Source organism: Lampetra fluviatilis, chromosome 16, assembly GCF_964198595.1.
Source record: "Lampetra fluviatilis chromosome 16, kcLamFluv1.1, whole genome shotgun sequence".
Classification (NCBI taxonomy): domain Eukaryota; kingdom Metazoa; phylum Chordata; class Hyperoartia; order Petromyzontiformes; family Petromyzontidae; genus Lampetra; species Lampetra fluviatilis.
Genome location: NC_136290.1, coordinates 10,768,287 through 10,781,590, shown reverse-complemented (window position 1 = coordinate 10,781,590; position 13,304 = coordinate 10,768,287). Strand labels below are relative to the sequence as shown.

The 13,304-nt window shown below is 45.2% G+C and overlaps 1 protein-coding gene across 1 annotated transcript in view; it reads left to right on the top strand.

Annotated features, from left to right (window-relative positions):
• Positions 1–13,304, top strand: part of NELL1 (neural EGFL like 1) — a 114,110-nt gene that overhangs the window by 33,067 nt on the left and 67,739 nt on the right. The window contains exons 8-9 of the mRNA XM_078863702.1: positions 3,962–4,090; positions 6,355–6,457. Coding sequence (XP_078719828.1) covers positions 3,962–4,090; positions 6,355–6,457 — 232 coding nt within the window. The remainder of the gene's footprint in view (positions 1–3,961; positions 4,091–6,354; positions 6,458–13,304) is intronic.

The following is a 13,304-nucleotide window of genomic DNA, read 5'->3' as shown; positions in this document are numbered from 1 at the left end:
CAATCTTCTTCGAAGGGAGTGGTGAGAAAACGTACAGTGAAATGTTTTCTACAGCGGTAGGTTAATCAAACCGGTGTGGAATTATATTTTTTGTTCATTTGTGCATATATATATTACCGCTAAAGCATTCCGAATTTTTTTTTGTGATTGAAAATTGCGCACACACATGCGCAGATCTGGGACGCATTGTGTATTACAGGTCACACCGCGTGAAAACCCCCAACTCAAATGCACATAACCCTGGAGAACCTTCATGCACGCCAACTCATGAACTTCAGCTCTGAAGGCGTCTGCTCAGTCTGCTGAGATGCCCTGCACTCGGTGGCGGCTCATCATTGTCGGGGAGCTGCTCCCACCTCCCACACTCCCCGGGAAAATAGGATGATGGGGAAAAAACGCCTTAACTACACTGACCTTCTTCTTGGTTCTTTCGGTAAAGTCACGTAGAAGGGAAATAATAAAATAATAAAACATAATAAAATAATATAATATAAGAAAATAATTCTCACAATGAGAATTATTTTATTATGTTTTATTTTTATTATTTTATTATTTCCCTTCTACGTGACTTTACCGAAAGAACCAAGAAGATGAATCCCTGCCATCACGAAAGCTTTAAATCGAAAAATTACACTGACCTTCTCATTATACAGATTATAAACTGCATACACCCCCTTCCTCCTACTTCCTACTACTTTCCACCCGCCCCCCCCCCCCCCCTTTCTATGCCCCATCATCATCATCATCAATCTACTGCTGGATGACAGTTTCGCCAAGCCGCTGTCACGTTCTCACGATCCTGCGATGTAGCAATCCACCTAGCGCCTGCACATGAACTGGTTGCATCGCTGTTAAGACCGGCACGGCATGCGACGGGGTGGGTGGTGCTGATCTTTACACACCATGCCAGGTGCTCATTTGAGGCTGAGTCGATCCTAGGGGAGGCACAGGACGGATTCAAATATCCGGCACTGTTATTGGCCGTGAATGTTCCTCGAACTTTGGTCGCTGTGTTCGTAGAGCTGTGCGCTAACCATTGTGCCACCGCTCCCCCACACACTGTAAATATATTTAGACATGCACAGCATCTTACGCCGATTCTCAGGAGAGTGAGAGATGGATTACTTCGCTGGTCATTGAGCAGTTAAAATTGAACCCCGATGTTGATGGCAGGCACTTCGCATGGGAGCTGTTAATTTTGATCTTGTTGTGAAATATGCGCCACACTTTTAATGGCAGAAAGCTTTATTGATGTAATGTTTTACGGTCGGCAAAAAATATGAGAAGCAAAAGAGTAAAAAACATACAAGTAACTAAAAAAAAATATGGAAATGCTACCTGACTAACGATCTGCTTGCAATGATCTGCTGAGAGTGTTGAAAAGTGAAAGAAATGCCATCGATGCATCTGCCTGTTTTAAAGTGGCTCCAAATGCACATTGGGCTTTCCACATTAATCCTCATAACAATGAGAGCCACAGTCGATTTTTTTTTTGTTGCCCGTATTAAATAAGGCGGTGTCAAAAGAAATATTACTGTTATTAGGCAGCCAACGTTTCACCTCCTTTCATGATTTGAAGCATTATTACGATTCTGGGGTCATCATTGGAGTCAGGAATCATTCTTTATAATTTTTCCATTGTGGCATATATATTGAGTCAAGTGTCTGCAGAGGTCACATTAAGGAATCGAATAAGGCAACACATATGCATTGGAAAATAATCATTTTTTATGCAGATGCTTGCAGTTAAATGTATTTTATGCGAAGGAGTTTTTATATTGCCTAAATTGTGATTGTATAAACGTGTCATGTGTTCGCTTACCTCCTTGTACAGCATCAAGTTATCGGATGGTAAATTCGAATTCCTTTTCAATCCTCTTCTACCAAGGAATGTTCAAGTTTTTTTTGTCTACAAACGAAACAAAAAAAAGCTTTGCTGGCTGGGGAACGGTTTGGCGAGAGCTCGGTGGTGACATCGCCGCGCACATCCGTGTGATCACATCGCCTGCATCCCAGAGCGTTGAAAACTATTTAACTGTTTAAAAAAAAAATAGTTTACCACATGAGTCCCACTGAGCTATACAGCTATTTTTCAAAAGCGACCTGGCCACAAATGAAAGCTCAACCAAGTTGCTCATCGCGTGGACAATGTGATAGCAGCAGCCAAATAACCACGACGTGATATCACTCGCCGCTGATGAAAACCGCGGCCTGGAATTAAATTGGGGTCGTCAGGTTCGTCATGCTGTGCTTGAACCACTGCACCGCCGCTCCCCTCTCCGCCCCTCCAACCCCAACACACATAGCGACGCGTATTGCTTCAATGATTTTTGAACCACATCAGTACATTTGAACGCATTTTGCTCCACAGGGGGGGGGGGGTGTTTTAATTTTGCGCTTCCACTCCGTACGTGGAACCCCCCCCCACCCCCCCCTTGCTCACAGGGTAGACGCAGTCGGCAGCCTGCGGGGAGTAATGGTCTCACTCGCGGCGTTTTTGAACGACGCTGTGACGTTAGCGGGAAGGCGCCACTGCGGTGATTCGTGCCAATGACCCGTGTTATGCAACAGGCGACGGGCAATGTTGCGAGCCGTCCTATTCCATTCGAGACTGCTCTAAATTATCTCCGCCTTTATACGCGCAGGCGATCGCAAGTTAGTAACATTTCAAAGCGTTACGCCAAAAAAAATAGCTTTCCCCAAGATATGGAGTTTCTGGATATTCATTTATTTCTATCGCCTGGAAATGTGCACGATTCTTGCTAGATTTCAAAAGCTAAGCAGATTTGAGCCTGGCTGGACCTCGGATAGGTGACCACCATGCGAATACAGGACTGTGCTATGTGGTGGTCAAAATAATGCTGGGATTCAACTCCTCTTGTTCGACTGTACTTGTGTTGCCATCGCGTCCATGCTCCCCGCCTCCACTTATCTAGCAGTGGATTGACAAAACGCCCCACACGCGCGCATAATCCAGAGCAAATTATTCCGAATGCACCCAATCCCATCGCATCTTCATCGGTAAGCAGCGGTGAGTTTGGTTATAACGTTGATAGAAAACGTCTGGGGAATAGCAGGTGTTACAGGCTTGGGCTGCATGGTGGCGCCGCGGTGGCGAGATGTTTAATCCCTCGCCTTGTACGCAGGAGGTCGTGGGTTCGATCCCGACCTTGACGTCTGCTGTATATAAGGACTTTGCATGTCTCTCTATCTTTCCCCCGTGGTCATGTGCGTTTTTCTCCGGGTCTTCCAGTTTTTCCCTCCACATTTAATATCGACGTGCGTTCGGAGCATTTGGCTGCTCTAAGTTTGAACGTGTGGAATATCGCAACATTCTCTGGCTAGAAATACAATAATGGCTGGCTTTTCACTGAAATCACTGTCGTGTAACTGGCATTTTGTATCAGGCTCTGTTTAGCCAAAGGAACCAAGGTCACGTGTGTGAATTCGTGTGTCTGCATATGTATGTGTGTATGTATGTGCCCGTGCTTTGAGCGTCTGCTTACGTGCAATTCCCACCCACGACCAATAATAGTGACTAATATTTTACTTGGTGCTGGGCCTCTCCTACTGTAGGTCGACTCATCCTTAAATGAGTACCTGGTGTGAAGTGCAAACATGAGCACTGGGGGAGACAAAGGTGGCTGGGAATGTCCCTTGCTACCCCCTTCCTGTGCCGTGCCGGCCTTCATAGGTGCTTACTAATTGGACTTGCCCCAACAGTCTGTTCAGGCTGTACCGGGGATATTTGTCTTCATGTCGTTGCGTGCAAGCGCACGTTTGTATCTGCACACGGGTATATGTGTATAATTGCATGCAATGGTTGATGTTTGTGTGCGTATGCATTGTATGCGAGTTCCTCAAAGAGCACCTAGCCTGGCACACGTGTTGGGGTGACATCACCATAAGTTAGTGGCAAATGGCAGCTGTTATTGTTGTGTTTGTGTGTGCTGTCCACCAGCTAAGAGGTGCTGAACACCGCCTGGCCGAGATGGCAAACTGTCGTTGTGAGCTGACGTGCAGAGTGGAAGAAGTCACGTACACAGAGGGGCAGCGCTGGGAGACGGGCTGTAAGATCTGCTCATGCAAGGTACCAGGCAGCAGTCTGTGGCAGATATTTCATTTATTCTTCCATCTGTCTGGCTGTCTGTCAAAATAATTTATGTTTTAATAATACAGAGCTTTCGTGACCACGATTGCAGGAAAATTTATGGGGTTTTTTTCTTTTTTACAACACCGCCGATTCCAAAAACAGATTGCTCACTCTCTGTACAAATTACAGGGAAGCCATCATGGACCTGCATTCTAGAAGTCGGCGGTTCGATCTCCTGTCGCACAAGTTGTACAACGGTGCTTAAATAAACGAAACTATTACTTATTTTAAATAAGGTCCACCGAGCTATATAGCTATTTTTCAAAAGCGGCATGGCCACAAATGATAGTCCAAAGAAGTGGCTTATCACGTGGAAATGTATAGCAGCCAAATACCCTAAACGCGTGACGTTGATTCTAAATGTGGAGGGAAAAACCGGAGGACCCGAAGAAACGACCACGGGGAGAGAGACATGCAAACTCCAAATATACAGCAGGCGTCATTGTTGGGATCGAACCCACGACCTCCTGTGTACCAGACGAGGGAGTTAACATCTCGCCACTGTGGTGCCAAATCCCTCCCTCATCCCCACCCCACCCCACCCCAGCCTTAGTCTACCCAGCATTATGGATGGGTTTACCAGTTTTCTGGATAGGACATTTATAATTCTATAACGTTATTTAGTCCACAAACACATTTCTCATTCCCTTTATAAATGACACGACCGTAGATTGGAAAGCAAGGAATCATCAGGTCGCTGCCAGTTATGAATTACCAGTGAAGGCATGCCATCAATACTTTACGTGATCACTGTCTCTTATTCAAATTGCTAAATTAATTCCCATAAATGAAGCCGATGGCAGCTAGTACTTATTCATACTGGCATCATCACTCTTAATGCATGCTATTTACATTAAATATTGTATGTCATCTATGTCAACTATTCACTTACGGCAGTGACTTGTTGCCTTTGTGTGCCATCGGTGAGTTATCTAAGTGCTAAAAGCTGCCATTCTGTTCGTGTTCGCGACCTCGATTGCAAATTTCTCAGACAATGAATGTGCGTGCCGCGCACGGTAGATGGTAACGTGATGTTTTTCTCAGGAATGGGCCTGCATTTTGTTAAGCGGTACGATGCACTGAGAGTGAGTTGGCATTAACGATGCTAGATTTGCGTCAACGTTAATCTCGTTTCGTCCACACTGACACGTGCTCGGCAATGTTATATCACTTGCTCCAATCGCCTGTCTCCTTCATGTGCTTTATTTGACACTTTTGACATTTTGCCACGTAACACATTTTGGGATGCTCATTATTCACCTTTGTCGGTTTCACGTTGCCACATTGGCAACGGTGCATGAGCAATAGGATACCGGCCGTGGTGTGATTTTTAGCACCCTGGGCTTGCAGTCCAGAGATTACTGCTCCCATTAGAACTCTGGCCGTGCCAGTTGGAACAACGGGGGAAGTTTCTTAAAATTCCGCCGCTTCTGTCCACTTGCCAGTATGAATGGGTACACCGCAAATGATTGATCGACAGGTCATGTGTGGTGGGGTAGAGCGTAGGTACTCGCAGCTCTTCCAATGACATTTGGCCAGAATGGAAGAGTAGGCCAAAATTCCCACTAGAGCTCCCTTGAGGATAGGTCTTTCCACCAGCAGTGACATGAGAAAACAATGTCAGGGCTGCACCTTGCATGAGCAATGCACCTGTAATTGTCTGATCGTTAGTTAATTTGGCTTTCTGAAACTTCCGTACTATTGACAATTTTTCTTTGTGGCATCAAAGCGTGATGTCATGGGTTGGTGACGTGGCCTAGCGGTATCGCGTTGGCTGCTTGTTGCAGAGGTCCACTGTTTGATTTCAGCGACTGCCCTGATCATCACTGCGGGTGTATAATCCAGAAAGCTACTACTTGCCGCCTGCTTCACAGAGGACGTCAAAGATCCCGTGACGCCATTCCCAAGAGTAGGCCCCTCGTGTGTGCCAGCGTCACGGTCACAAATTTGCCAAATTCGGAATGCAGCAAATCGTCGGCCCTTACAGCAAAAAAACCTTTGGCGGGACTCTCCCGCAAACAAAAAGGTCCCGAGATTCGGTGAGGCTCTTCTGGCCCAACGAGCGCAATGCACCGTACGTCTTCTCGATGCTCCTTAACTTGGGCAGACCAGCTCAGCTCTGGGCAGCCCCCCGGGGAGTTTTTGTGTTGTTACCAATGGGTAAATAACATCCTGATGGAGTCAACGCTTCTACCTTGCAGAATGGGAGCGTGGAGTGCGAGCAGCTTGCGTGCCCTGCGCTGCAGTGTCCTTCGGACTCCGCTGCCATATTCATCCCCAACAAATGCTGCAAGAAATGTCGACGTAAGTGCCTTTTTGTAACCCCTTCGCCTCGCTTTGCGTAATGAACGGTGTCTCCTTTGACAAACCCTCGTCCACCTCCTTCATCCATCCCCCCCCACACCCCCCGCAGCTTTCTATGTACGTTTATCCCTCCCGCCTTTGCCCCGTAAGTCAATTAATGTGCAATGTCCTTGAAGGCAATGTTGGCACAGGGTGTGGGCATGTCCTGGGGTGTTGTTGCGATGACGAGTGGCAGGCAGGTGTTTATTTTCGAGTGGGGGTGAGTCCGATTTTCATTTTGTAATAAGTATAACCAGTAAAAACAAAGTTTTTCACTATAAATCCTTTATATGCGTGGTGGCTAGAGTCCTCTCGTCCTCTGGCTTGAGATGGCTACCACCTATGTGTCAGACGATTGCATTGCACCATTAAGCAATTGGTAATTAAATATAATATTTTTGTCCTAAAAAGTGTAACATTTTGAAAAAAAAATCACGAACATTAATTGTCACGCACAAAGAGTCTGTGTGCAAAATGTCAGCTCGATTGGATCACGGGAAGTGGGTTAAAAAACGACCGAAAGATTTGCACAGTCGTAAGCAAGCACGCAAGTAAGCAAGCGAACTTAATATAAAGGATTTAAAAAGTTGCCGGGCACGTGAGGTCGTGAATATCGGAGCGAGGGATGCTGTGAAGTGACGGTTCAGCTGCGCGCCTCTCTCGGTCTGGCTCTACTCAACTTCTACGGCTCTCTTTTTTTGCCATGCATAATTTGACTCGAACGCAGGCCGCACTTGGCTCTTTAAAGTGATCTTTAATATATATACCACATAATGCGGGTCTGTCTATCAAAGGTTCAGTTTCAGCGTTTTCATTTTGATACGGAAAAAAAAAAACAGTTATCCTCTATGAAATTTTCTGCTAAAGGATTGAGCACAGTTAAGCCCAGCGTGTGACCGACGCCTTTGTCTTTGTGGATGCTCAGGTTGGGGGTGCTAGCCCATTGAACCCCCTTCCCTCCTCCCCCCCACTCCCCCCCCCCCCTGCAATTCATTAAATCCTAGCAAGATGACAGAAGATATATGAACAAGAGATGTAGATGTCGTGAGACGAGAGAAATTTCGACACACTTTGAGACGGTAATGCGATGAGAGTATTCGCGTATGTATGTTGAACTTCTTTTGCACCGTACGTAGCCGACAGTGCTAATCAGAGGTGCAAGAGAAGAGAGATACGGAGAAGAGAGATATTAGGGAGATAAATTGACTTCATCTTCTTTGTTCTTTCGGTAAAGTCACGTAGAAGGGAAATAATAAAAATTAAACATAATAAAATAATTCTGTCGGAAAGACAGTGTCTGAATCAGACGCTGTCTTTCCGACAGACCTGTTCTTCACCTGAGGACGGCTGCTTCCGTTGTGGCCGAAACTTCGTGAGAATTATTTTATTATGTTTTATTTTTATTATTTTATTATTTCCCTTCTACGTGACTTTACCGAAAGAACCAAGAAGATGAATCCCTGCAGTCACGCAAGCTTTAAATCGAAAAATAAATTGGCTTGTTGAGTTTATTAGGATTTTAATTTGAGGTTATATTTGATACACCCCTATTTTTTCCATGAATCATGGGCCCCCTTGGGCTTGCTTCAGCACCTGAGCTTATGCCTAGCGCCACCACTGCAGATACTTATCCCCAGGGCATCGAATGAGCTGCCTTTTCAGAATGAGTACATCAAGTAGGTTTATGACCTAACTGTGTAGAGAGCGAATGTTTTCTCTTCGTAGACACGTGGGGTTTTCTGCAGGCACACAAGCTTCCTCTAAATACTCGAATATGGAAACAGCCAAACAGTTGAACCGATATACTTTACTGGAATAGGAGGTGAGAGTAGAGCAATGGATTATTGAAACTACAAATGTAGACATGTGAGTGTTATGACCCCATATGCTTTGGTTTTCTCCGCACATCTCAAACACTCGTTGTAATGTTATTGTCAAAACATCGTAAAGCAGGACCGTCCTCGAAATTGGTCTTCAGACTCATAAGTATGAAGGGCATTGTGATTGAACTGCTGCCATTGTTTCATTGTTAACACACGTGATTTGTGATGTAGAGGTCACCGGTTTTATCTCCCGGCACGGTAATTGAAATAATGCTGCGAGTTTCTAAACATTTCCTTTTGTTTCCATCCACCTCGATTTATAAATGGGTACACCACAGTGAGTCAATTGGCAGGCCGTGTGCGGTGAGGTAAAGTGTGGGTACTACCACTTTTTCCAAGATATTTTGCCAGCACGGAGGAATAGACGAATGTATACTCGTAGAGGGCCTCTCTAGAGCTCCCTCTCGTGTGGAGGCTCTTCAGCCAGCGGTGGCACGGGCGAGAAATTGCAGGGCAGTGCCTTTATGTCTTTAACCTTTGAATGAAAGAGTTGAAAGAAACAAAAACAAAATATCAACGGGGCTTTGTAGTGAAACAAAAGAATATAATTACTTTTGGGAAGACAATGCCTTTCCCCTAGCGTGAGTCATTCTTTTATTTTTTTTTATTTTCGGAGCGCACCTGAAGCACGCCGCTCTACCATCCGGGGGAATCTTTAGAGTGAAACGAGCGGACCGGTGATGGATGGGACGCCACGGGGGTGGGGTGGGTGGAGTGGGGGGCTCTGGGCACGTGGCCATCGAGGGGGGGGGGGCACTGCTGAGATTTGTTTCACGGGCCTGCGCTTGTTGGAGCCGCGCAACAAACAAACAAAAAAACCCTTGCAACAGCGGTGGCCGTCACGGGCCGAGCAGCCGACGGCAACCGTTCTTGGTAATGTATGCTCGGTGTAAACGCGCATTTGCATTGGCGCGAGACGGAGAGCGTGAATCAGCTTGATGGGCCCTGCATTTAAGTGTTTCGGATTAGAATGCCACGTGCGCAGAGCGGGGGAGGACTTTGCTGGCAAATCCGAGAGGGGGGCACTGCGTTAAGTTATTTCCGCCGTGCGGCAAAAAATATCATGCTGTCCTTTTGTGCCTTCAAGTGCATAGAACAAATATTTGTTTGCTAATAGCCGCACAGCCACTAACTTAGTTTGAATATGCCGCAAGTACTGTGAAATTAATCATGATGTTCCGTGATTGTTTTTTGTGAGTTTATTGTAATTCTTTTTCTACGACCGTCATTTATTTGTAACATTTGAATTGTGGTGTCGCCAATTCTAAATTTCAGCCCGAATCAGGTCGGAGAACGCGCTGTTCCAGTAACGATTGTCACGCCACATCCATCCCGCCTTATTTTGTCCTCGTTACGTCTTCTGAATCCTGTTCGTATCATTATAGGAATATAAGATATGATGAACAGGCTGTACCTCGTGATTTAGTGACAGTGCCTCATGGTGATTTTCCCGACTCCAAACCAGCAAGTGTGCCGTGAGCATATCGAGTGAGGAAATGAAGCCCTGAGTATCGCTCGCCGTTCATGTTTACCCCAGCGTGCTTACGGTGCCAAAGGTGTCCTCACGAGCATTGCCTCTGAGAACTCGGCTCTTTAAACAACAAAAACGTACACAATCAGAACCATTTGTTATTCAATTGAAAACAAGCTCCTGTGCAGGCTTGGTCATTCCCCTTTCAAAAAGATTGTCCACGGGCGGACCCACGTTGGCCACAAGATGATTACCGAAAGAATTGCAGAGTAAAGGTCAAGTACATTCCCATGTCGGTCCACATTACCCTGTACAGTATACCGTCACGGGTTTCTCTGAATGAACCCCCTGGTGTATATATCACAAAAAAATATAATTGTAACCCTCCCCCATCCCTCCACCCTTGCCCTCCTCAGAAGCCATGAAAACAAGTTTAGTTATTTCTAGCGACTGAATAGAATGGTGTTTCAATCTTATTTCCGCTTTTGGAACAAACACCTCCTAGATGTAGGTGATGTGGCTAAGGGCAAGAGTTATTTTATCTGCTCTTTGTGATGGAAGCCTCCTGGCTGAGCACTCGATTGTTTTTGGTTTTTCTCTCCCTCTCTCAAAGCGAATGATCTATTTATAAAGGACAAATATTATATATATACACAGATATAGTGCACCGCAGCATATTTGACTGGCTCTCACCGATGTATAAGCATATATGTGATAAGGTCTTGTGAGTATAGAACATTAGTTCCAACACCATGCACAAATATGTTGTTGGAAATAAGAAATTACACTCTACTTTAAAGATAAGGGAATGCTTCCCTGTGCTCTAGAAGCTAGTGAATGTGTCATGACGACTTTCGACGCATTTGTCTTGAGATGGTTTCCTTATGATAATTGGTTCTTTACCCTTCTATCTGCCAGATAGAAGGGTAAAGAACCAATTATCATATTTTTACTGGCAAATGAGGTTCCCATAATGGTTTCCTTATTTAAGGAGCCACGTGCTCACACTCGAACAGCGGAGACCCCCACTGCAACAGCTCTGAGTCTCCCACACATCTCCCTTATATACGGTCCGAGGCCACGCCCCCATTCCCGAACCTTCTCGATGGTTCAAGACCGCTCGCTCTACTAGCTGACTCCACCATCCTTTTCCGTCACCTGGCCACGCTCCTGTTTTCGGTCATTCCCGTAGCCACCAGTCCATTCGCACTGCAGGCTGACTCCCTTATCATTACATCCCGTGGCCACTAGTCCATTCGCACTGCAGGTTGAATCCCTTGTCATTACCTCCCGTAGCCACCAGTCCAATCACACTGCAGGCTGAATCCCTTGTCATTACCTCCCGTGGCCAACACTAGTCCACTCGCACCGTAGGCTGACTCCCCTGTCATTACCTCCCGTGGCCACCATTAGTCCACTCACACCGTAGGCTGACTCCCCTGTCATTACCTCCCGTAGCCACTAGTCCATTTGTACTGCAGGCTGACTCCCCTGTCATTACCTCCCGTGGCCACCATTAGTCCATTCACACTGCAGGCTGACTCCCCTGTCATTACCTCCCGTGGCCACCATTAGTCCATTCACACTGCAGGCTGACTCCCCTGTCATTACCTCCCGTGGCCACTAGTCCATTTGTACTGCAGGCTGACTGCCATGTCATTACCTCCAGTGGCCACTAGTCCATTTGTACTGCAGGCTGACTGCCATGTCATTACCTCCCGTGGCCACTAGTCCACTCACACCGCAGGTAGACTCTACCGTCATTACAAATGTACGTTATTTTGAGAACACATGAATCTATGTAAAAAAGTCATATTTGTGAACATCTATAGAAACGTACAGGTACACCATGCACAAATACTGCACTGGCTGTTGACGGTTAATTGGTCAGGGCTGATATGTGATGGTCGGATATTTGAAGTTGTAGTATATGTGTGTGTGTATTATTATGGTTATGGTCTGTAAAAAACCATAGTTATACAAGTAGTTACTGTATGGTCTGTAAAAAACATAGTTATACCATAGATATGGTCTGTAGTGGGGTACAATGTCAGCACGATGTGCATGAAATGTTTCAATCTTCTACAGCTCCATTTTTTATATCCCGTTAACCAGCATGGCGAGTTATCGACAAATAACACGACACGGGGAGGCCTTCATCACACAGTGAATTGACCAAGCACTGTCAATGCACATAATATGGGTCAACGTGTTGCGAATGCTTGGTGTATATTCTCTGGGTACATACTTTTCAAATTAACACGTTACTGTAATGGACATGAAAATTAAACAGTTTAGGAAAGAGAGAAGGGACGGGGGGATATAATATGAAATTTAATTTTCACCACTTCACGATCAAAGTGCAGTTTTCTGGTTTGGGCTGCATGGTGAAATTGTATATTCTCTGATAATCACTTCCCTTAGAAGACCAAGAAATGAACACCGCCGGGATAGCCACACCAATTTCATTACCCAGCGCAAACAGACCGGTCACGTTTGGATATTCGTAAGGAAAAAATACAAAATTAGCTGAACTAACCTGAAAAAAAACCAAAGTGAAGCTGAAATGTGTATGGGGTTTGCATTGACCAAATAGAAAACAGATAGGGTGGTGTGATGTGAGATTTCCGTTTTGTGATGACCAAAGAGTAAAAATAAAACAATATATATACGGCAGCAGTCATCCATCTTCGATGTCAGTAAAAGTGCAAACAGCCCTGGTTTGTGAGCCGGCTCTGTGGAGCGCCAAAGTTTATGGGCAAGGGGAGGTGAAGTTAAATAACGCAGCGCTGTAATTGTTTGATCACGGGACTGTCGACACAAGGGCCCCCACAATAAAGAACTCTAAGAAAGCCCCTCTCGAGGGTGTTGGTCTACTCTTCTAAATTTTACCAAGGCGTCTTGGAAGAGTGCAGCAAAGTTAATGCTTAATTGATCCAACTCTACATCTCGCTGTGTTAAGCAGCTGGTCAATATCTAGATTTGAAGCTTTCGTGACTGCAAGGATTCATACTCTAAGTTTGTTCGGTAAAGTCACGTAGGTAAAAAATTAAATTAAAATAAAACATTTATTTTTATAAATTTTTATTTCATTTTTTACTTACGTGACTTTACCGAAAAAACTAAGAGTATGGTCAATATCTCCTTAACCCCACCCACCCTCCTAAGCTAAACAATTTTTTGTTTTACCAGGTAAGGCCCACGGAACTATATAGATCTTTTTCAGATGCAACCAGGCCAACAAGGGCCTTATCCTTGACTTAAAGCTTTCGTGACTGCAGCAATTCATATTATTTGGGTCTTTCGGTAAAATCACGTAGATAGGTTGTATCAACGTGACTTTACTGAAAAACCCAAAGAATATGAGGCTTATCCCGTGCCATTTTTTTCTAACAGCAAAATACTCTAAACGCATGTTTATAAACGTAGAGGGAAAAACCGGAGGACCCAGAGA